The 25,615-nt window shown below is 40.8% G+C and overlaps 2 protein-coding genes across 7 annotated transcripts in view; one reads left to right on the forward strand and one right to left on the reverse strand.

Moving 5' to 3' along the window:
• The window catches only part of LOC118974070 (putative spermatogenesis-associated protein 31C2), a 149,219-nt gene that overhangs the window by 42,498 nt on the left and 81,106 nt on the right, over positions 1 to 25,615 (forward strand). The window lies entirely within an intron of this gene.
• On the reverse strand, positions 2,759 to 9,551 carry SEC61G (SEC61 translocon subunit gamma). 2 transcript variants are annotated; one of them, XM_017666037.3, is made up of 5 exons: positions 9,421 to 9,436; positions 8,363 to 8,460; positions 7,745 to 7,843; positions 6,341 to 6,443; positions 2,759 to 2,929 (listed from the first exon to the last, which is right to left on the reverse strand). In XM_017666037.3, the coding sequence occupies exons 3-5, from the start codon at positions 7,836 to 7,838 to the stop codon at positions 2,920 to 2,922; spliced, it is 207 nt and encodes a 68-aa protein (XP_017521526.1). In that variant the 5' UTR covers positions 7,839 to 7,843; positions 8,363 to 8,460; positions 9,421 to 9,436; the 3' UTR covers positions 2,759 to 2,919. The 2 variants fall into 2 exon arrangements, with proteins under 2 accessions (XP_017521526.1, XP_017521525.1); XM_017666036.2 differs by lacking the exon at positions 8,363 to 8,460 and having other exon boundaries at positions 9,421 to 9,551.

Raw genomic sequence — 25,615 nt, forward strand, 5'->3', positions numbered from 1 at the left:
GCCTCAAAAACATTCTAGGAAAGGGAATGCTACCCTGGCCAGTTTCAGAAATGTCTTCTCCAAGTGCGAATGCTTTCTCCCAAAGCCAGCCAGTCCCGAGCCAGGAACTGCGGTGGCCCCAGACTCATGTGGCCTTCAAGCAGGGCAGAGAGCCTTATAAATTGTACTGATGCTATGACTAAAAGTAGTAACTCAAAAAAACCGAAATTACGTTCCCAAACGGAGACACAAGGGGGAAACCTAAATTGCAGGAAGGAGAAGGGAATTTTCTCTACAGGCCAATGTAAGGGAGAGGGAAGCACAGCCAAGTTAAAAGCCCAGAACTGCCACTGTCCCAAGTTGAAGTGCTGAGGGAACTTCAACGGTGCAGATCAAGACTGTGATGCAGGCATGTAAAGCATACACACACACACACACACACACACACACACACGTATGTGTATTCTGGTATGAGAGAATGCCCACACACACATACGCTGTTTTCCGATAGTAGAGTCCTGCGACTGGAGAAGTTGAGGATTTGCTCTGTGCACTCTACTAGATAAGTGGTTGAAATTACCACATTCCACGTTACAAAAATGAGAAATTACTAAACCAGCACGAACACAATAGTTTGTTTCATTAACAGAGCAGCTACTACATGCAGACACTGCCCCAGGCAACTTGGGATTTAGCAGTGAATCGGACAGACACCTAGGTGTCTTAAAAGCTTATGAAAACAGGGCCATAAGCCAGGTTGACCAAAAAAGGCAAGGCTTATGAGGACTTCAAAAATCAGGAGTGAGAGATGCACACACACCTGAGTAGTTTTGGAGTAAGAGGTTACAGTAGAGTAAGACTAGGAAAATTATACAATTGTGTCCAAATAAATGTATCTAGACTTTTTGTAGCACATAAAGTCCTAACCAGCGTGCAACTTTGACTTTTAATCAGTTTTCTGATGTGCCTTACATGAGGCCTCTCGCCCTCAGGTTAAATTAAATACCCTTCCTTCCAAGCAGAACCTTTCTAACAAATGAGAGCAATGAACACCCCCAGTGGCACAGCTTTGGGAGTAAAGCACTGGTTTCCAGCAGTAAGAGCAACTCGATAGGAACCAGGCCTTATTCACTATCCTGTCCCATCAAGGCTCTGCCATTCTGTGGAAACTGTCAGTGTCTCCCTCCTTGGACCTGTCTGTTGATTTTTTTTGTGGTGGAAGTCAATTTTAGTTTAGTGGAACTGGTGGCCGAGTCCTTGCTCATACAGTCTAGGGGTTCATGAAGATAGTAAAACTGCCACAAAAGACATTAACATGCTTTGTTAAGCAAGATAAAACTAAGAACTTTAAAATCTTGCCCCTGAAAGTGTGGTCCACATAGCAGCCATCACCAAACAGATAGAAATGCAAATTCTCAGGCCCACCCACACCTGAATCACAATCTCTGAGGGTAGGACACGAGGATCCATGTTTTAAACAAACTCCCTCAGATATACTTGCTGTATATCATATACTTATACTTAGTGAAGCTTAAGTCCTGTTGGACAATACAAATATACTAGATCTTAGATATCCAGGAGTATGGTTAATTAGAAAAATCTACTGAATTTTTTCCTATTTAAGAAATCAGCTGTGGAGTGTGAAGTTATTCTGCCCTCTCACCAGTTCTTCAGCCATCATTTTACATGTTTATACACAAAGTATTTATGTAACAACTTACCTACCCATGTTTCTAAGAACCAGTTACTGAAACTGAAAAATAAAAAATGAGCTGCCCAAATGTATGCTATAAATGGGATTCATAATTCTTACATTGAGAAAATATTAATATTCAGAACCATTTTATCCTACTATATATTTGCCAGAAGCTAGTCTACATTTTAAAATTTCTACTGTACTTAGTATGAACATATTGCATGTGTACGTGTATATATATATATATTATTTATTCATATGCATGTATACACACACTATGACCTTTATAAAGAGCTAAATTATCCATAAAACATACCCCTTAAGATCAGAGATGGCCACGGTTATATTTTCTTTGAAGTCTCCAATTTCATTCAAGACTATCAGCATATCAAAAATAAGCAGAAAATGTGTTACAATCACTGAAAAGACTTTGCTTTCTGGAGATCCCCAAACTGAGGAATACTGCCCAACTACATCAGTGAGACACCTGCCTACCTTCACTAAGAATCAGGATACCTTCCAAGCATGTGCTGCTACCCAATTTTTTAAAAAATATTAGACATTGGCAAAGCTCAATAACTAAGCACTAAATGAACAGATTAATAAATAATTTTAAGGAGAATAAACTGTCACTATGACATTACTATTTTCTTAAAGGGGAAAGAAGATAAGGCCCCTTTTCATCTCACGTTCAATTATCAATGAATTCTTTACAAAATTCAGAACCCCAATGTTATTACTAATTAGCTTATGTTTTAACCATGATTCTCAGGAAGCTATTTCAAGTAGCACCTGAACTTCCATAGCAGCTGTGACAACTACCTGTTTGCATTTGAGTACTAAGCACAAAATTCCTTCCCCATCCTCAACTGTATCTTTACCATCCTTATTTTCTCAGTTTCTTCCTTCATGACAGGTTTATCTAATAGAGGAATGCTCAGTAAGTGCAATATTTCACATGCTCTTTAATTTCTCCTATAAACCAAACTATGAGGGATGGAAGGAAGGGAGGAAAGGAGGGAAAATAACCCATTATTCCTATCATTAAAATGTGATAATTATATGTCATAGAAAAAAGAGAAGTTTATTTTCAAATTCTTTTAATATAGAAATAGAAAATGTCTTGGAAGAAAAAAAATGAAAGCAAAACACAAAATATATAGGCAAATTTTTACTCATGAGCTTCTCAAATCCTCACTTGTTCACCAATCCCCAAGATGAAAAATACTCTTCTTAAAAGATACTCAGCCACCACTGTAAAAGAAAGAAAAATGTTCAATTTTCAGTATTTATAAGATTTTAATAATAATTATTATTTGAAATACATTATATGGTAATATTATGGAACCAAAACCAGTTACTTGAGAACCACACCTGTATTATCCCAAGACAGCATAAAAAAAAGAAACTGAACTTTAAAATCTTAGAACTGAGAAGGTCCTTAGAGATGATGTGGCTTCTGGAACAGCTCAAAAACTCAGAATTCTCCTTTGGGAAGTATTTTTAACAGTCTAGCATATCTTTCTGAACAAGATGAAAAATATGAAATTACCTATCAGGATGGTTAGTTGGTAAAGTTTTCAATTTGATGTACAATCAGCCAGTTGAAAATAAAGCATGCAGATGAGCACAGTGGCTCTCCGCCACTGTGTCTCACCATCTTCACTCAAAAAGCGGTTTTAATCACAATGAAAACAAAAACCATCTTTTCTAAAGAACTCCTGTGTTGCAAAAGCATCAACATTAAGACTGTACCCTGACTACATTTTAGTACTGTTTAGTGGTGTTAAAGAACAAAAAACAGTTCTATTACTAGATGAAAATAGTCCTCAAATACTCTTGACTATATACTTTAATGCTAAGTATTTTAAGAGCTCACGTTATTAAATTTTACTGCTATAACTTAAATACCCACAACTATATAACTCCTTTAAATTGTAAAACTGTGGATATTAATTTTGACAGCTATTAAGTATACAAGAAGAAAAAATTTCATCATAAGGTAAAAATAGAGTAATTCAGCCACTGAAAGAGAAGCTTGTGGTTATATTTTACTTGCTATCATCTCAAAACTATTTAAACAGTGCTTCATTCTCTTTCAAGCAATAAAAAAAGAATTCTTTCAGTTTCAGCTGTCACAGCATATCATGAAAAGATTACATTTTCTGATAGCTTTTCTCTCAAAGCATTTTCTCAAAATGCTTTCTTTGGTCTTCATTTTAATGTAAAAACTACATGAAGACAGGTTGCTAGAAGCAAAGTTTTATAAGGTCACAGCTGAATAACCTCTGACTGGTAATGGCAAAAGATATTTTGTGATTGCTGTGGAAAGCAGTTAGAAGAAAACAAATTATTTCAAAACCCTGTTATAAACAACTGGACTAATGGATCTCAATCCAAAAAAGTATGTGCTGAGACCACCTTGTCCCGAACAGCACTTCAGGGCACAACTTTGGTAACAAAGTAAGGGATATTCTAACACAAAGCTTGGATAAGTACCTATGTTGGACAAATTAGAAATGCTGAAGTCTTCCATAAGGGAATCTAGCAAAAAAAATTTAACAAGGATAATGTTCCACTCTTGGACTAAACCCAAACCACCTCAACTGTGCAAACCCAGGCTAAGGGAGACTGAGGCAGGTACTTGTGAGAAACTGAGCACTTCAGCCATAAGCAAGAACACACCTGCAGCAGGCTTTCAATGATAAATACTGGGTTTGAAAGGGGCTAATGAAATACAAACTGGTGTGTAAAGTAAGGAATGTGAGTGTTCTCAAAATGAGCCAGAACAAGATAGAAGGCATATGCAAAAGACAGAAATATAGGCTCCCAAGCCAGTTGGCCTGCGTTTTATAAGCTGCTCTGTTTTCTAGCCCATTATTAATCACTTCCTAGCTTAGTAAGTAATGCAACTTGAGTACCAACTCTCCATGCCTCAGTTTCTTCATGTATAAAATGGAAACAACAACAGGACCAACGTCACAGAACTGCCGTTAGGATTAAATCAGCTGCCTCACACAAGCAGGAACAGTCCCTGGCACACAGCAAGTGCTCAATAAATGCTGGCAATTACTATTACGATCATGACCATTAGAAACAGATAAAGAATCTGAAGCTATTTACTTTGTTCAACAAACATTTCTTCAGTTTTTTTTTTTAATATATATAAACAGGTTGGTCTCAGAACTCATAATCTATTGTGAAAGACAGGCCATATTAATAACCCAAGGCAGATAGTAATGTCTGGCAAAGGAGAGAGTAAAAACATAGTGCCAAGTGAAGACTGGGGGGAATATGTGAAAAGCACTTACATACCAAAGTAACAACAGAACCTTGTATGTTGTTCCAAAGGTAAAGGAACAATGAGGGGTGTTTATAAGAAACAAGAGAAGCACAGGTTTACATTGAAGAGACTTCACAGAGATTATCCCACCTCTTCTGTCTGTAACCCAGAGACAACAAGTGTCAGGTTCCCTAATTCTACACAGGTTTCTGTCCATGATTCCATGATTCCAGAACTGGTATTTCTCAGTAGTATTATAACAAAGACTTCTGAACTGATGGACATTAGGGAGACTTGGTCCTTTCCTAAAATGTCTATGATCCTAAAATATCCCCCTGTGGCACTTTTGTTTAGTAAGTATGGACACTACCTGAAAATGCTCAAGTCACTTGTTTAAAAGACAATCTCCACGAGCACCCATAAGAAAATACCTCATATTTAAGGGAGATAGTTTGCAAAATGTTCCTAAGTAACTGCTTCACCTTCCCAGCCCAAAAAATAAGCCTAGTGTCAATACTTCCAAATGGCAGAGAAGGCTCAGAGTGTAAATTCAAACATCACAGAGCAAGTTAAGTACCACACATCGTGCCCAGTCTTTGCACCAAATTTAACTGCCTAAACTTGACTACTCTAATTGCTCACTGTCATAAGGTGTCTCAGTATCTTATAGTGAATCAAAAAAAAAAAAAAAGCATTTGTAAAAGAATAAAGTAATGCCAATGTGTCTCAATCTTTACTTCTCTTCTAATATACCTGAAAAGTTACTACCTTTCCATGAATAAGAATTACAGGAGTACCACCTCCCATGTAGTTCTCATCCAAGTTGGTTTTTAGGGTTTACATGATTTAAGTCATTAATCTTTACTATAACCCAATCAGTAACAATTATCCTTATTGAATAACCTGGGCACAGAGAAGGTAAGTAAGCTGCCCAAGGCTCTGACAGCATTTAAGTAACAACAAAGAGGATCTGAATCTAAGGGATCTGGTCCAGAGTTTGAACTTTTATCACTGCAGCAATTTTCAGATGGGGACCATTTGCTCTGTACCTTAAAAATCAGTAATAAACTGCATAAAGGGGATTTGAATTTGAACATTTGTTCCATCACGGGTCGCAGTACTTTGTCATACAGTCAGTGTTTTTACTCTCTTCTTCACCTTTAAAATTTTTTATTAGAGAAAAGAGTGCCTATTTCTCACAGAGTTGCTAAAAAGTTTGTATAGATAAAATATCATCTTAATTACCAGGTACTCAAATATCAGTAGATTGGCAGCACTGAAAAGTCAAGAGACAATTGTGTATTAACACAACAGCAGGCTGCCAACTCAAATGGTCTCAGTTGTCAGCCCATCCCCAATACTTGTTCAGAAAGTTTACTTACACAATGATGTTATTAATAGGGATATGGATCAGTTTCACAAAAAAGCCAATGAATCCCATTATAGCAAATCCTATTGCTGTTGCCATGGCAATCTTCTGGAATTCTAGATTTAAAAATACAAAATTTATATTAATTTTTCACTGTCATTGCAAACGTAAAAGAAAACACTGGAGCAACAAAAATAAACTTACTGGCATTCACTTCTCCTGACAGTAAATATATCATTTCAAATAAAACATAACACTATTAATATAAGTTAACAGATTTTTTAATTTTCATATTTTATTGAAATGTAGAGAAACACAGAAATCAAGTGCATAACCATTCCAGTGAATCCATCAAGCAACAAAATAGTTTATCTTCTTAGCGAACCCGAATACCAAAAAGAAATAAAACAAGGATAGAAAAAATACAGTATTTTAAAATTTTCTAACACTGCTAAAAATATTGACTGTAACAGCACAGAACAAAACTTTTTATAAACTATAAGGTCCATTGTCCCTGGTATTATAATGAAGCCAAAAATAAGGCTTGAAAAATCAAATTGGATTAAGCACAATTTTACATAAAGGTTTCAGAACTGGTAATGTTTCCATTTAAAGTTACTTCATCAAAGAAGCTCTCCCTGTTCTCTCAACAGGGTTAGTCCTCCAAATGTGCTATCAAACCTTCATCTATTTCTTTAGTACTTACCACAGCCTTAATTACAAATTATAATTCCCATTATTTATGACTGTCTTCCGTAAGAGCAAAAATCGGATCAAAAACAGGTATGTTATATATTTTTATATGTTACACTATACATATGTCATCCTCTAATCCCTATATACCATACTCTATCATATTATATACTTTTAGATATTTACTGTATACACAATATATTATATTCTGTGCTATATTCCCAGCTGCTAACTCAGGCAAGAGTCAATAAATGAACAAAAGCATGCAAATTTTGGTGCACCTTTTATCACATGAATCACGATAAATAAGAAATTAAATTTTTTAGGTTAGCAACAAATTTGTTGTTAATTTCATCTTAAGGTTTTGGCAGAAGGGGAGAAGAAGGGACACACTGCCAGAGCATGGGGGATTCCAAACAAAAGATTTTCCAGAGTAGAATTATGGAAGATAGCAAAAACTCTATAGAGCGATGAGATATGACCAGGGCAAACATAACATGGAGAATAAGGCTGTAATAAAGAATCTTACACTCTGAAAATAAATAAAACAAAAATTTATGAAGTGTACAGAAAGTGTACAAAATTTAGGACAAAGTGACATTTAAAAATCAATAAAACGAAATTATTTTTATTGTTGAACAGGAAGTTATTAAACAGGAAGGTATTGATTAAATAAAAGGCTTAGAAAATGTAAAAATTTCATCTGTTTTCTCTTTTAATTTACCTTTTCTATCAGGTTTGGTACATCTTTTAACCAGACGAATTGAGTCCTTCACAAACTGCCGACTTGGCTCAACAAACTGCATTACCTGATCCATGATGCCTATTTAAAAAAACAAGAAAAAGACATTTGCTGGTATTACCAAACAGACAGTAAGAGCTTGCTCAGTTCTAGCAAAATGTAAATTAAACCAGCCATGAATTAATAGCTGATGTGGGTCAGTTCCATCTCACACACACACAAAAAAAATTCAGACTCTGAGCCTAAAGTTACGTTACTTTTTAAACTCCATTCAAGCATTGGAGCAAACACAGTAAGAAAAGCACAGGTCTTACCCATGTTGTTAGCCCTGACAAAGGATGCATGCTTTCAGTGTAAAAGGTAAAGCGACTGACAACATACCTATTCATTATCCACTCCTCAGTAACTCTCATTACTATTCCTAAGAAGCCAGTGATGCTAGAATCCAACATTTTCTCTTTTATTTTAAACCCCCAGAAAACAGGGTCTAGTGCAGTGAACTATGGTGCTGCAAGAGACTAGAGACTGAAGCAACTGTGGATTTCAATCTGACTGTTCTATACCACTGACCACAAAAGTTTTAGAAAGGAGCATACTTACACAGGACAGATCAAATTTTCAAAACTGCAGAGACTGACAAAACCAAGACCCAGATTCTGAGAAGTTATCAGCTCAATTCCAAGGTTTGGACACATCTTCTAAGGAAACATACATCTTTTATCGTACAAGTTATTACCTAACAGAAAAGTCATCCAAACTTAGCTTTGAGACCCACTGGTCTGAGGGCGACTGAGGCCTGTTTATTACTTGTATTTTACTACATCTATAGTTCCTTAAACAGTGGTCAGGCACATAAACACTTTAAAAAATTTGCTGAATCAATGAATGAATACCATTGTTAAGAGCACGTAGTGGTTCAAATTCCTAAGAAATGTAACCTCTCTAAGCCCCCGTTTCCACACCCAGGGTGGGCAGTCAGAATAATGTATATTAAACACTTAAAGTGCACTAAGAATTATATAAACATTCTGGGCCAGGTATGTTGAGTCCCTCCAAACATAGCAATGTCTGTTTTCTCAGTAGTTCACGTAACCCTTAATCGTCAAATCCAATGGGCTTAAGCTTTATAATAAGTGGTAATGTAAGATTTATATCCAAAACAAAAACAAAGCCACACACACGCACAAAATACACAAAACTCTTCAGTGTCGGGGGAGGGGATCCAATAACCCTCCGGACCTGCTGATCTGGAACACAGACCCGTGCTCTCGTGCCACAACACGGAGCGGCGGGTGGGAGGGGCTGGGCTCCGGCTCTGCCAGGGTCGGGCTCTCACCGCCGCCCCAAGGCCTGCCTCCCGGTCAGCGCGACAGGCGCCCGGATGCCCCGGGAGAGCGCACACAGGGGCGGCCGCAGAGCCGAACCCCGCCCCGGGGCTGGCCATGCCCGAGGGCCATGGGCTGTCGAACCTGTCCCGGGTCATCGGAGGCCGCGGCCCCGCCGTCCGCTTTCACCGGGCAGAGCGGGCGGGTGCTGGCGGCCAGAGAGGCCTTGGCGCGCTCTCGGACCCGAGCGAGGCCGCCCCAGGGGGCCCGACGCCTGGCCGAGTCACACAGAGGATGCCCCCGACCCAATTCTCTCGGGAGACAGACGCTCACCTGTCCAGCGCCTCCTCAGACAACAGAGACACGTAGCACAGGCGCGGACGAACCACACCTACCGGAACCGGAAACCGAGTCTCTGCCCTTCAGCCCGACCTCTCCTACGCTCATTGGTCCTTGGCGCGGAGGTCTCAGGGCGCAGGCGCAGCTAAGTGCAGTCTCGGCCCCGCCTTCGGGAAGAGGTGGGCTCCGCACCTGCGGTTTGGTGTCCCTTTAGTACGGGACGCGCCCCGCTGTGCGGCCCCCAGGCTAAGTGCCCCTCTCCCGCCGTCGCCCTAGGCGCGTTCGCCGCAGGAGCCCCGGGGCCGTGCACGACGCCACTCTGCCAGAGCGCATAGGTGAAGCTCTAAAATGAATTACGTGCAATGGGGTGATTTTACATACAAGTTTCTGTTTCCTGCGGTTCATCTTGCTTCGTGCACCTCCCGACTGCCCATATTGTTTGTATTATGTAATTGGGGGGTCATAATGCATCTTATAAACAATACAAGGTTATTATGACCGACCTAACCGGACATAGGCTCCCCACCCGCAAAACTTGGCCTTCCTGCAGTGTCAGGCTTGGAAACACTGCGAAACAGGCCATCGTTTGGTGTACTCCAGATTTGGTTTGGGGAGGTGGTTAGGATGTATATGGGTTGTCTGTGTGCTTTGCTGAATTATAAATGCAGACATTTGGTGGTAGCGGTGAACTTGTCAATCTTCGTTTTTATGTTTTTTAGAATGAATTATTCTTTTGACAGTTGTTCAGCGCCTGCTATGTATAACACTTTACTAGGTGCTATGATATGAATAAGGCAATAGCTCTTACCTTGGAGTTTGATGGTCTAGTGAGAGAACTAACAGTGCAGGGAGCAGTACAGACACGTAAACAAGGTAATTATAAGTCAGTATAAATGCTAGATAGTCAATAAACGGAGTGCTGTGAAGAGAGGAAAAACAAAGATTGTGGGATAAAGACAGGATTCCCTTATTGATCGCCATAGGACCCAAAGTAGATGACACATCCGCTGAAATCCTAGGCAGAGAAAGTATTCAATCACACCCCAGGTCTATCCATAATTAAAAGTTGCTCTTTGAACTAAGGCAGGGTATATATACGAATGTTGCCTTATGTATGGACCGTCTGCAGTACAGTCTGGAAAACATGTTAAAAATGTTGGTTCCTGACCTCCAGTCTACTGAATCAGAGTATCTGGAGGTTTAGGGATTAGAAATCCACATTTAAAAAAAAAATTTACAGGACGTTTTAGGTACTTCACAGAACTGAGAGTTCTAACACCCCTCCGAACTCAATCAATACTCTCAGCTTCTCTTAAGAATATTACCATTTTGTAACAAATTGATGGACCTAGGCTACAAGTCAGGTGAATAAATATTTCCAGTAAAGAGTCAATAATAAATATTTTAAGATTGGAGCCTTCAGGTCTCTGCGGTTGTAGCTCTGCTATTGTAGTGCAAAAGCAGCCATACAAACTATGTAAATAAATGGATGAGACTATTCCAATAAAACTTTATTTACAATAACAGAAGATGAGATTTGGCCCACATCAGATTTGGCCCATTTTATCAACTCATGATCCAGGCAGTGCTTGTATTAACATCACAAAGGGATAAGATCAAACAGGTTCTAGGTTCTTCTGATGTGAGAACAGTACACCAAGTGCCTGTGAAGTGGCCTTGATAAGCCTTGAAGTAGTCCCTCATCAAAATTCTAGATCTAATGGCCAGTTTAAGGGAAATACAGGGGCAGGACATATTAAACCCCACCACCAGTATGCAGTTGTCATTTATGATTTTACTTTACAAATAATATTTTCAGCAAAAATAATACATGGTAGTTGTTTTACAAATTTAGACAATGCAGATCAAAAAAAAGTTACAATGTGACCCCATTCTTCAACCTAGTGAGGTGCTTTTTAGTAAACCACCCCACATCGTAAAATAGTTAGATAATGATTGTAAAATGATTTGATAGATAGTAAAGTGCATCACTAACAGGTGAACCTCCTCCAGTTTTCTCTGTGCATATACAAATACATATCTAGGTAAATACCTAGAAAAATAGATATAAAATAAAAATGTCATCATAATAAAATTGTAAAATATTATGTTTATATTACTTAAGTAATAGAAATTCAAAGAACTTCTAAATTTCTGAACACAAGATAAAAATGTCTTTGTCACATGTAATATTGTTCCTTAGTTATAACTCTAAGGTTAAGAAAAACTGAAAAACATTAAGGTTGGAGTTAATAAGATTTTATTCTAGGTTATGTTTTAATTTTAGACAATAAAATCGGAGCCCTGCTATGATGAGAAAATTAACACAATTTTTCTCTACTTACTCCCATCCCCTCCAATTTCTGTGTTTTGCAATATTCCATAAAAGAGGGATGGCTTTCTTGGTAAAATCCGCTTTAATTCTTTTAAAACAACAAGGTAATAATTCTAAGGCTCACATGCTCCTATTTACTGTCATACTAGAAGTCCTTGCTGATGCCATAAAATAAGAAAAGGGTGGGGGGAAATCTTACGGATTGAGGAAAAAAAGAAAAAAAATTGTCTTTCTTCACTGATGACATGAATGACTATGTAGAAAATCCAAAAGAACAAAAATATCTCCTGGAACTAGTAAGCAGTTATAGCAAGATTAGAGGATATGGAATTAATATACAAAAGTCAATTCCTTTCCTAGATAACAGCAATGAATAATTGTAATTTGAAATAAAAATGCAACATTATTTTGATTAGCACCAGAGAGAGAGGTGGGGAAGAAGAAAAGAAGGCAGACTTAGCATAAATGTACCCAAATGTGTATATTAGGAAAGCTACAAAATTTTTTTTTGGTATCATTAATCTACAATTACATGAAGGACATTATGTTTACTAGGCTCCCCCCTTCACCAAGTCCCTCCCACATACCCCTTCACAGTCACTGTCCATCGAAAGCTACAAATTTGATGAAAGAAAACAAGATCTAAATAAGTAGAGAGATAGTCCATGTTCATGGATAGGAAAAAGTACTGTCAGGATGCCACTTCTTTCCAACTTGGTAATAATCACAATTCCTATCAAAATCCCAGCAAATGATTTTGTATGTCAGTAAACTTTTCCAAAATTTGTGGAATGACAAAAGACAAGCCAACACAATATTGAAGAACAAAGTTTGGGAACTGGCACTACTAGGCTCCAAGACTTACTGTAAACCTGAAGGACAATGTGGTATTGGTGAGAGAATAGACACATAGGCCAACTGAAAATAATAGAGAACCCAGAAGTAGACCCACTCAAATATAGTCAGTTGATCTTTGATGGAGGAACAAAGGCAATTCAGTGGAGTGCAGATAGTCTTTTCAACAAACAGTACTGAACAACTGGACTTCTGCATGCAAGAAATGAATCTAGACACAGACTGTACACTTTTCATAATAATTAACTCAAACTGGTTCATAGACCTAAATGTAAAATGCAAAACTATAAAACTTATGGAAGATAAGAGGAAAAAGGGTGACCTTGGATATGGTTATGAGTTTTTAAATATAACACCAAAAGCATGATCCATGGAAGAGAAAGGTAATAAGTATGACTTGATTAGAATAAAAACTGCTCTACAAAAGACACTGTTAAAAGAATGAAAAGACATGCCACAAACTGGGAGAAAATACTTGCAAAATGATCTGCAAAAAAAAAACTTGTATCCGAAATATACAAAGAACTCATAAAACTGAGCTATAAAAAAAAAAACTAAGAATAGGCAAAAGGTCTGAACAGATGCCTCACCAAAGAACATGTACAGCTGGCAGATAAACATGAAACAGGGCTCAAGATCACGTCATCAACGAATTGCAGATTACCACTACACACCTATTAGAATGGCTAAAATCCAAAACACTGACACCACCGAGTCCTGACATGATGTGGGGCAACAGGAACTTTCATTCATTGCTAGTAGGAATGCAAACTGGTACAATCAGTTTGGAAGACAGTTTGGCAGCTTATTACAAACCTAAACATTATCCTACTATACTATCCAGCAATCATGTCCCTTGACATTTACCCAAATAAGTTGAAGACATATCCACACAAAAACCTACCCACAGATGTTTATAGAAGTTTTATTTATAACTGTCAACATGGAGAGGTAACCAAGATATCTTTCAGTGGATGAATGGATAAACTTGATACATCCATACAACAAAGTATTATATTTATGAATTAAAAAATGAGCTATCAAGGCATGAAAGACAAAGAAACGTAAATGCGTATTGCTAAGTGAAAGAAGCCATATGAAAAGGCTGCATACTGTATGATTCCAAGTCTGACATTCTAAAAGGCAAAACTGTAAAGGCTGAAAAGATCAGTCATTTGCTAGGAGCTTGGGAAGAGAGAGGACAAGAAGAGTAGGTGGAACCCAAGGGATTTTTTGTGCGGTGAAACTAATCTGTATGGTACTATAGAAGCTGGTGGATACATGACAGTATACATTGGTCTAAAACACTGAACTGTACACCACCAAGAGTGAGCCCTAATGTACGTTATATACTTTAGTTAACGTATTAATATTGGCTTATTATTCATAACAAATGTACACTAGTACACAATGTTAATGATGGGGGAAATTGTGCAGAAAGAGTGGGGGAAGGGTATGGTAGTTTTCTGTACTTTCTATTCAGTTTTTCTGTAAAACTAGAACTACTCTAAATAGTCTAATAGTAAAAATAAAAACTAAATTATAAGGGTCTAGGAGACGGAAAGTAACTAATGAAAGAGTCATTCTACCATTTTCTTTATGCTGTGTGTAAAGCAACCCTGAGACGTTGGGTCTCCTCCACTCTCTGCTACCCATAATGTCTGAGATTCTGAGAAGTCCGGCAGCTCTCCCAAGACAAAACCGACAGACATGAGTTTGGCCACAAACCTAGTCATAACCAGTTGACTTACCTACAGTAGGCAGAAGTTCTGACCCCTTCACTGCATTCCCTGGGACTCGATGACATCCAATCTTGTGCTTTGTTTACACTGGGGCATGGAGAATGTTCTGGGCTGAATTGTGTCTCCCCAACATTCATTTGTTGAAGCCCTAACTCCCAGGACCTCAGAATGTGGTTGTATTTAGACATAGGGTTTTTAAAGAGGTAATTTAGTTAAAATGAGGTCATTAAAGTGGGCCCTATTCTAAAGTGACTGGTATTCTTATAAAAGGAAACTTGGACACAAGAAGACTGCCATTTACAAGTGAAGGAAGAGCCTTGGAGGAAACCACCCCTGCTGACACCTCGCTCTCAGACTTCGGGGCTCCAGAACTGGAAGACAGTGGTTTTCTATGTAAGCCAACCAGTCTGTGGCACTTTGTTATGACAGACCTAGCAAACTAATACAAATGTCAAGGTTTTATTGCCTTTTTTCTTTTCCGTTTCCTCAAAGAAAGAAAAGTTCAACAAGTATAATTTTTGTATACACAGTAATCTCATAGGAATATAAAAATCATGAAATGCTGTTTTCCACTTTTGCAATGTAGATTTAACTTTTTAGGGAGACATATATATAGAACTTTGTGAAAGTTTATATTAGAAAAAGGGAACACAGGTTTTAAACTTGTAAAATTATTTCTTGATCAGTTAAATTTTACTGTCAAGTAGTTTTATTTTTTTTAAAAGGTTCTTATGGACACTACTTCCTGAGTTCATGCATGCTTGAATATATTCTAGTGACTTGGTGGGTATAAAATTGGTTGTCATTTTCTTTTCTTTAAAATTTGGCTGAAATTAATTACTCCATTCTATTCTAGTACTAATTGTTACTAAGGAGAAATTTGACAGTAGCTTGAAAATTTTCTGTCGTATTTCGTCCCCTCTATGTGATTAAAGAATTCTTTCTCTAACCCTGAAATTCGATAGCAAACTAGATCTGCCTCAGTGAAAGCTTGTCTTTGTCCTTTGTGTACTTTCTTAATAGTTTTACCTGCTTATTCCTCTATTCACTGTAAGTAACTCAAGCCTTCTTATACTTAAACACAGTGTTAAAGTATTTCTTGGTGTTTCTAATTCATACTCATATTATTTTTGGATCTTAATTTTCCTTCAGAGTACAGTGTTCTTTTTATGTCATTCCGTTTTTTAAATTATTTCTCTGATGAGAATCATTTTCTGTTCATGTTCTCTTTAAGTTTCTTTTGTCACAGAAAATAATTGGAGAGAGTTTCCCTTCTGTTTCTTTGAGATTTCTACTCTTAGGTCCTTTATCTGTTTTCTGCATGCAGTTGTCATTGTTCTATGTATTATTTTTCAGGAGTATGTTTGTATAATTTAAATTTAAACAATCTTTTTAAATAATTGTAAGAAGTGTAAAACAAAAGCAGAGAACAGTGTGATGTCGTTCCCTTTGTCTTGCACGTTCCCTTTGGCTTTCCCTTCGCTCTCTCTAGAGCTGGCAAGTTCTCCTCATGTTTCAGAGTCCCGTTTGTCTCCTTAGAGCAGTAGCTTCGAGGCTGTGTTGTGCTTCTATTCCCTTCTCTGTAGCTTGAGGGTACAGGGAAATGGCAGCCTAGCTCTGGCTGTGTTCCTTTGCTTAGGCATGTGGATGAATGTGGATTCTGTTTTCTCTTCTGAAATATGGCCCAATTCTCTATCTTATTATTCATTTGGTCCAAAGTTTCTGTGAGGGGAAAAGTTCTGGCCTCAGACTTTTCAGTTCCATGCAGGTCTGATATCTTTCCTGCCTCTGCTCAGCATCTTGCTGTAGAGGCTTCTACTCTTGAAGATTTCTTTTTGAATTTTGCCTGAGGTTCCTGTTCAATCCCTCAAGACTACTCTTATCCAAAGTACATATTTATGGAAATAAACAATATTTTATTTTTCCCCTCTTTTCTTGTAATTCAGGGTTAAGCTTGGGAGCTGTGCCAAGCCATGCCAGAATATTTTATTTTATCAACTACTTGCTGGACTTTATGGCATGACATTGTATACTTTTCCTTATTTGGTTCTTGCTGTTGAAATTTTGCTGCTGCTAATAATTATTGTTCATTACATTAGATGCTGGAGAAGGTGAATTTTGGGCTTCTGTTTTATTTCACAGTCATTGCTATTTTAGTAAGAAGATGGGAGATTAAAACATCAGGCCCTGCTATCTTATAATCCTTTTTAACTGGGAGAACTTTTCTCTTTAACTGGAAGTACAGAGACCTCTACACTACAACAAGAAACTATTTAATATGTCCTAATTTTATCTTCTCACTTTCCTTGAACTGCTCTTATTAGCACCTACCCTTTGCTAAGAGATGCAAAGAGTAATTTAATCCTCAAGAAGGTAACTATTCTAGCCTACTGATATTACACAAATTAACATGGGATAATGCTAAGAATAATGCAGGAAAAAAACCAAACAGTAGTAAAAATGATTGAGCTGACTGATACAGTAACATGAATAGATGTCAGATATGTTGAACAAAACACCTAGTTAATGTAAGCATGAAAGAGTACATACTGTATAATTGCATTTCTATGAAATTTTAAGAAGTCAAAACTAACGTATGGTGAGAGAGCAGATCAGTGGTCCCTTGGGCAAGGGCTGGGGTGGGGTTGTCTGTAAGGGCACAAACGCACGTTCCGGGAGGTAATGGAAACGCTCTGCATGTTGATGGTGTTGGTGGCTGGGTCTGTACATGTGTCGAAACCCATTGAACTGATACGCTTTAAAAGAATGCATTTTATTGAGTGTAAAATGTACCTCGATACTGTTTTTCTTAAAAAAGTGCTCCTGTTCTCTTGTCGGAACCTCGAAACACGTTTGCAAATTTCTTTTATTAGAGAGCATTCTTTATTTTCAACAGGAGTTTGCATATTTTTATCAGAAGTATCTAAGAAAGACACAAGATGGCGATGTTACTCCAAGAAAGCATATGTATTTGCCTCCTCCCTCCAGGTCAAGTGTTTCACTTAACAGTCTTCCTACCCTTCAGGGCAAGTTATTGTCCTCGGTACTTTCTTTTCTAGATGTTTTCAGGAGTCTTACAACTATTGTCTGCATCCAGCAGCTATGCCACAGATCTTTAAACATGTCGAGCTCTCTAAGAACTTTTCTTGTCTTTCTGTTGTTAATCAAAGTCAAAGTGGCAAACAGTTCACAATAAGTAAGATATGTTCTTGTTGGGGAGACACGTCTACTACAGTCGGGTTACTCACCAAGTGAACTGTGTGAGCAGTTCTCCTTACCTGTCCGAAGGGCCTTCCGTTTCCCGACCAGCACTTTGGTCTGTACTTGAGGCGTCCGGCCGTCAGAGGGCAGTGCAGAGGCATAAATGCGTGACTGCTGAGGAACCCGCTAGAGGAACTGCTTGGGGCTTGGTCTGCAAGCACAGTGTTTAGTGTAAGAAGCAGCCGGATCCTCTGTGAAAGGAGACTGTAACCAGAGGAGTGAGCACCGAGAAACACTCTGTTCAAAGTAAAGGTGAAAAGGAAATGAATGTTTCCAGAAACCATCTATCTGATTCAGGATTTTTTCTTTAAAACATTATTTCTCAAGTAACAAAATAGTTCCTGTCAACGAGCTCTCCTGCAGATAACTATAAACTCTGGACTCCATATATCAAACAAGTACATGAAGACACAGGGAAGAGAAGAAAGCAGGCAGATTCCGGAGGAGAGTCGCTGCTTAGGAGAAAGGCGGCAGGTGGTGAATCTCCCATTTCTTGGCTTTGCCCTGAGGGCAGGCCCCCGTCTGTGCCACATGGAGGGCGAAAGCTCAGATGGTAAACCTTTTTTTGCCTGAAAGGAGATGACAGAAGTCAGGGCAGTTGCGTAACTGGAAAGTGAGGGAGAGGTGGTAAGGGAAAGGGAGGTGCGGAGCGCTCTGAGGTCTGCCTTCAGGTGGGCCCTGGACCCCGCCTCCCCGAGGTGGCCTCAGGCAGTGAGGCCCAGCACCGCGTGTCCCCGAGACCCCTGCTGCTGCATCAGGGCGCCTCCCAAGCTGCGGGGGGTGAGTGACCCGTGCTCGCCTGATCCTAATCCTTGAGCTTTGTGTATAAACCTCTCTGAGCTTTGGTTTGTTTTTTTCCAGATACTGAAGGAAACCACGCCTTTCTGACAGGGTTATTTTTGAGGATTAACAGAGAGAATGTGTGTAAAGCGCCTGGCACCCAGGGGTTGAGTAAGAGATCAGTTTGCTTCGCTCTTCTCTTTTGCGGTTTGCATGGAGTCTTTTGACTAATTCTCAATTTCTGAAGTAAATTGTGGTGGCAAACATCCAGGTCAGCTTGAGATTCTGGTCCTGAAGACCTGAGTAGTGTTCATCCTTCCTAGGAAGAGTAACCGCTTCATAAAGCGGGAGCTTGCTTCTCACGAGCTTTGACTCTCTGTGCCCCTATTTTGAACCCAGGTTGGAAGAAGAATCTGCCACATTTGTCCAGTGAGCACTACATTCTACACTCCCTGAAAAAAGAAAAAAGCCCCAGATGGCTGCAGCCTGTAGCAAATGAGCCATTGACTTCCCAAGATTATTCAGAATCACTTGCTTTTCTCAAACATTGGCCTTTCTGGCTTCCTATTTACACTGAGCCTCTCATCTTTTAATCTTCATATCTTATTGCCTCCCAGTTTTTCTCGGTGGTTACTTTTCCATGACTTTGAGTGTCATGTTTACCAGTTATGAAAGGACCACAGTCTCTCTCCTGGAATCACTGACGATTTCTCTTCCCCTACCTCTCCCGTCCAACTGGCATTTACCCACATGTCCTGTAGAGGAGCCAGTCTTTCCCCTTGCTCCCCCTGGGTCACAGTGGAAGCCTCTGGACTGCTTTCCCTGCTGCCATTCATGGCCACTGTGTTTCATGCTCCTCCAAAACCAAGAGCTAGACTTTTAAATACATTTGTCATCTTATATCATTAACCCTTCACTCTTCTTCCAGAGCTTCTTATTGAAGCTAGAAGACTGAGCCTCCTTATGAGCCCCTGATCACTTCTTCAAAGTCACTCATACTTGTCCCCTCAACCATGGTGTCCTGGCTTGCTTTCTGTCCCATAGACATTTCAAACTCGCTCTTTCATCCAAGCCACTACACTTGCTGTTCCCTGTGCCTGAATGTTCTTTCCTTCCTTGTCTGCCTGCTTTCCTCATTCCTGCTTTCCTCCTATCTCCACAAAGGGCCTTTCTGGCTGCCTGACTAGCCCCTCTGTCCCATTGCACTGTTTTGTTTCCTTTGTAGCACTTCCCACTATCAGAAATGGTCTTTATCTATTTGGTGTGACACCATGCAGTTATGATGGGAAGTTCACTGGAGACAACTTCCAGAGAAATAGTAGAGCATATACAGTTCCCCAAACTCTTGTTACCAGCTAAGGCCGAGGCAGTAATCTACAGGTCCCATGGCCAAAGTGCCAATAAAGGTCACTTCCCTGGGATGTTTGAGATATTTATGGTGTATATTTTGAGGAACAGGACAGGGTCAAGAAATACCCCCAGGACTACATAAGTTCCCTGGTTGAGGAAGTGGCCTTGTTGGGAAGGAGGATTCTTTAGAACATGGCAACTAGTAATTAGCCTGTCCTTCTGTTAGACAAACGTGCATCTTCCCTCCCAAGCTCTCTGCTAAGCTACCAAAAGCAGGGAGGATATGAGTGTCCGGGGCCATGAGGTTTTCGTCTCCTCACTAAAATGTACGCACCATAGAGACAGGATGTAATCTGTCTTATTTGCTACCAGAATACTACCTGGCACATAGAAATTTAATAAAAACATATTTGTTGAATGAATGAAAGAATAATAGCATGAGCAACAGTGAAGAAAATGACTAAAAATGAACTGAAATTTACAAGGAAAGGTCATACTTACCAGAAATTGTGTCTTGGTAGTGGATGAGAGCCTCCTGAGGAGATGGGTGTCTAAGTTTTTTGCGGCGCTGTAAAGGAGAGTAGGATCTACAGGTGAAGGTAGGCACTAATGTGACTCCCAACTACTAGGGGCTCTTTGGTTGCTTTTAAACATACCATGCTAACTTCATGCTATCCGAGACTTCATCTGCAGGACTCTGCCCATCATGACATGCGCCAATTCTTAAATCAGAGGAGCACTCTGGTGTTGCAACCAAAGTTTCATGATCATTTTTGTGAGAGGAAACGAGCACAATTCTTTGGGAGGCATGTTCCAAATTCTCTTTTTCATTCCCAGACTGCTTTGTTCATCTCACACTGAGATTAAGTGATCTGTCCTGGATTGCTTTTGGCAACAAGAGTGATAATGAGGTCGTTTCCACTATGATCAGTCTTTGGAATACTTCTCAATTGTTAAGTGAAGGAAAAGTATATGGCGAGCTAAATTCTGAGGGGTCTGACTGCCACTAAAATGTAAAATACTCATCAAGCACTCAGTGAAATCCATCTCCGGGGCATTTCTCATTGTAAGAAACTTCTTTGCAACTTAAGTCAGTGTTATAGTTACAAACATAAATCCTTGGGATAGATATTATTGATTTATTAAATTTTTATTGTTTTCATAATGTCAATTAAAAACTATAAAGTAGGCAGCACAAATCTTTAGCAGCTCCACCATGACCCATTAGTGTAGCTATTTTTCTCTCCCCATGATATCCGTTCTTAGAGCTGAGGGACTAACGAATGACACAAGATGAAGAAGCTACACTAAGTAGCTCACTATGTTTTCCTGAAAATTAAGTAATCTGTTTTAATGATTCCAAAGCAGTTTTCTTAAAGTAATGATTAGCTTAAGACAATCTGAGACTTTCTGAGATCTTACACTTTTTCCTTACAATTCCCTCCCACATCATTGCCCTGCTCTCTCCCAGCTCCTCCTTGGGCTACTTAATGACTTTCTCCTTTTTTGCTCACCTCCTCACCATTAGTTAAACTTGACAGCCAGTGCATTAGCCACTCACAATTTATGCTTATTTTTTTTACATCATGTAATCACATAGCTTCAACTTTCACTTAACTGTAGGCTTCAAGCCGAACTTTAGAATGACCTTTGCGGGCCATTACATTTCTATGTATAAAAGCAGGTGGGTCCTTTACCTGTCCTCCAAGTTGCTCACCCTCACCCATGGCTCCTCTAACCCTTCCCCCAAGCCCGTTGTCTTCTCTTAATGTCAGTGTTGTGATGAGCACCATCTACTTACCAATGTGAAGCTTCCACTTACCACCACGTTCCGCGTCCAGTCACCAAGCCGAGTGATATTATTTCCTTAAAATCTTTCTAATCCTTTACTTCTTATGTCTTCATTCTAAAGCATAACTATAACTTCAGGTCTGGTCTCTCCAAAACTCAGTAGTCACTCCACATGCACAATGCACAGAGCCGGACGGCAGCAGCCAGGGTCATGGCTCAGCCCCAAGGCCGTGCTGGACCTCGGAATGAAAGGTGGCCTCTACACTACTGGTAGGGCTCTAAATTGATTACACTGAAATTACAGAGGGTCCACTGGGATGAACTCAAATGATGATAGGAAATGTTTCTTATAGATAAAGAATGTGTAGGAATTTGGGAATAAAAGCCACAGGGGCAAAGGATACAAACCTCATCCCCAGAAAAAGGGGAATGAGTGGGAAAACAAGGTCGGAGTGGCCTGGGTTAGATCTGAGCTCCACCGTTGTTTTGACCCTGGCAAGATATTTGGATGATTCCCGTTTCACTTTCCGTCCCTGTAAAATGAAGATACTTTCTCATTCAAAGGGGTATTTTGTTGGATAAGTAATATCATATATAAAGTTTCCATCCAGAAACTTGCACATGGTAGAGTCTCTTCAAATCATAACTGTTAAAACTTAGGAACACACTTATATACTTGAAAATTAAAATACCAGTAATAGGTTTAAATAACGGTTTAAGGAAATAGTGATAGAAATGTCACATAGAAATAGACAGTATCTGCCAAGAAATAGGGCTGGCGGCCTTTCTTGAAGGAGCCCAGAGTGTCTGGAACAGGAAGTGTGCAGGCTGGTGACCTTCACCGTAGATGCAGGAGGACCACATACATACAGAATGTTGTCTGACTCCTCACCTTCTGGAAAAAGAGTTTGTCACTCAGAGCAAGAAAGGCTTGCAGATATTTTGGTCTTTAAGTAAAATCTGTCTAAGACTCACCTCTCACTTCTGCCCAGTGGCCTCTAAGTTTGAAAGCATTTCTGGCCACTCTCAGTTATTTGGGAGAACCATTGGGGAAAATACAGATGAATAAACCTTCACTCCAGGGCTGCTCCCAGACCACCACACTCACCTGGGTATGGGCTGGGTGAGGAGGGCAAAGATGATCAGGAACCCCCATTTGTGTCTCCTGCAGACAACGGGAGTACGGGAGGTTTTTAACTTGGTCTGGGATGTTAGAGATCATTTTGTCCAACACTTCATTTCCTGAAGTGGGAACCCAAGCTAAGGTGGCTGAACTGGGCAGAGTCACAGTTACTGAGCAGCAGAGCCAGGCTTGGAGCACAGATCTCTCAGCTCCTAGCCCAAAACTTTTCCCACCTCACAACAGCTGCTGCTTTACAGCATTGAGGTTTGAGAATTTTACCCATTCGTATGCAAATGTTTTGTGTGCTCTTTAATAAGACATTTTTGGTCTGCTTTTCTAATTGGGGTTTGCTGTTCTGAGCAAATGAGTGTAGATACGGAGGTATTAGAATCATCAACCTCTCCTAAAGCATCATTGTTTTTCTTTTGTTTCCATTGATGTGGAACACTTGTCCTTTTTTCCTTAACAGCCTGATTGGAGACGGCGGTACTTACAATGTTACTTATTCGTTCCCGTGGCTGATACAAGTAGTGGGATGAGGTTAATGGAATCAGTGCAGCCCAGCACCACTGCTACCCCTCTGTGGGAACGCATCCAGGGGACTTGGCTGGAGGAATTTGTTGCTACGAAACAGAGCTGTAGCTGGGCTTAGTGGGTGTTCTGGGTGGTCTCCGCATTCTGAGAAGGTTAAATGATACAGGCCATCCAGTATTACACCACTGGACTACTTTATGACTGACATATATCTTAATAAATCTTTCACTCATCCATTCAATTATTTATTGAAATCTTACTACATTCCAGGTATTCTGCTAGGTTCTGGGGATGTACTGTCCCTACTTCTTGAAGGACTGTCACCCAGCTACAGAGGATAAAGAAAGAACAAAAAAGGCTGCAGCTGCCAAGGGGAAGAGCGGAGAGCAGAGGGAAGGGACCAAGGCTGGGCATCGGTGAGTGCCCGTGTGGCCGTTCAGGCAGAGGCACATTGAGCTCTGTGTGGTAGGTGCACCATGGCAGGAGGACAAAGGTCAGGTGTCGACACACCACAGTGCCATCTGACCCTGAAACATGGACCATGGTGTAGTCAGGGTGTGGTGAGGGCCTCTGGAAAAAGCAAGGCAGGATATTTGCAGTCAGAGCAATGTAACTACACGCAAGAGAACCCCCTACCCAAACTCTGTGTTAAACATTCAGCTCTAGGGTCATTCTTCAGTGAGATCAGTTAATGTTCCCCAGATAAAGAAGAGTAGCACATGTTTATATAATGCTAATTGAAGGGCCCCCACCAGTAAGATGGCAAACTTCCGGCTTCTCTTTGGGGTCCTCAGTTCCCGCTGGCGCCACCTGAAGCCCAATCACCTTTCACCCCCCTCCCAATCCCAGCACCTAGCCAACAGTCAACAGCCCCGTAGAAGTGACACATCAATCAATTCATGCCCCTTCCTATATAACCCAGCACCTTTCCGTAATAAAGCGGAATTCTCTGGTGAATTGCTGCTGTGTGTCGCTCCTTTCCTTTCATTGGTGCCGAAACCCGGGAGACGGGACACCCCAACTGGGCCCCGTCTTCCCCCCAACACCAGCAGCAGCTTGCCCTTGTCCTCTTTTTCCGGCGCTGGCTCATCACACTCACCACTCCTCTCTGGCCTTTAGGTAAGTTTTCCCCCCGGAGTGGGCCACTCTTCCCCGAGCTATCACAGTGCCATTGACCGTGATTGTCTGGCAAGGCCCTGACGCTCGGGGACGAGGAGGGAACTCTCCCCGCCTCAGGCCTTCATGGCTGCGGCGGACCCTCAGGCCCCTCCTCCGACAGTCATAAACACACTCACCGTCCCTTCCATCAGTGCCGAAACTTTTTAAGCAAAATTTCCCCGGGGTGGGCCACTCTACTCCAAGCTATCGCAGTGCCATTGACCGTGATCGTCCGGCAAGGCCCTGACGCTCGGGGACGAGGAGGGAACTCTCCCTGCCTCAGGCCTTCACGGCTGCGGCGGACCCTCAGGCCCCACCTCCGACACTCATAAATCCCCGCCTCAGGCCTTCACGGCTGCGGCAGACCCTCAGGCCCCTCCTCCAACAGCCATAAATGAGGTGACTCCTTTGCAGATGAGAACGCTCCCTTCCCCCCCCTCCTCCTTCTGTTCCGTCTGCCGAAATCTATTCTGTCTGCCGAAAATTCCTAGCGCTAGGTACCTCGTGACTCCGGCACTCTGCCTTCTTAGGGAAGTCTGGGTGACGACCCACACTTCCTAAGAAATTCCGACTCGTATATGAGTTTCCGCAGACCACCAAGGATCATCGGGGATGCCCTTTGTCTCCTTGCGGTCTGCCTCCGGTCCGAGGATTTCCGTTTGTCTTCCCCTGTTTGTCTCCTCTGTCTTTTAGCCATGGGAGCCTCCTCATCCCTCCCTGAAAGTTCACCTCTTGAATGCCTGCTTAAGCATCTGGCTACCCTCTCTCTGACACCTGATATAAAACCAAAACTTCTCCGTAAATATTGCTCTCAAGATTGGCCGACATACCCCCTAGACAATAACAACCAATGGCCCGCAGGGGGAACTCTTGATCCTAACATCACTCGCAATCTCTTTAACTACTGCCAGCGCCTGAAAAAATGGAAGGAGATTCCCTATATTGAAGCTTTCCCCCTCCTCCTCCCCCCCCCTCCCCGCCATCCCCAAGTTCTCCTAGCCTACAAGCCACCGCCCCCGCAGAAGCCTCCCATTCACTCCCTTCCCCTTCTTCTCCTACAACAGCCCTTCTCCCTTCCTCCCCCACCATCTCCTCCCCCATCTCACCTCCTCCGCCTTCGTCCCCCGCAGATTAAGCCTGAGCCTTTCAGCCCCCCCCTTTAACTAGGTCCCGGGGGCCTCCTCCATCTTTGCCCTCATCACCTGTTTCTCCCCTGTTAGGGACTGCCTTTGTCTTCACGCATGTTTGTAGGGAGAATGG

This window comes from Manis javanica, chromosome 6 (assembly GCF_040802235.1).
Source record: "Manis javanica isolate MJ-LG chromosome 6, MJ_LKY, whole genome shotgun sequence".
NCBI lineage: Eukaryota > Metazoa > Chordata > Mammalia > Pholidota > Manidae > Manis > Manis javanica.

Excerpts from the sequence above, each read along its gene's own strand:
- SEC61G (XM_017666036.2), bottom strand. The coding sequence starts at position 7,838 with ATGGATCAGGTAATGCAGTTTGTTGAGCCAAGTCGGCAGTTTGTGAAG. Across the intron at positions 6,444-7,744 it reads TACCAAACCTGATAGAAAAG|AATTCCAGAAGATTGCCATG; the intron begins GTAAATTAAAAG and ends TTTTAAATCTAG.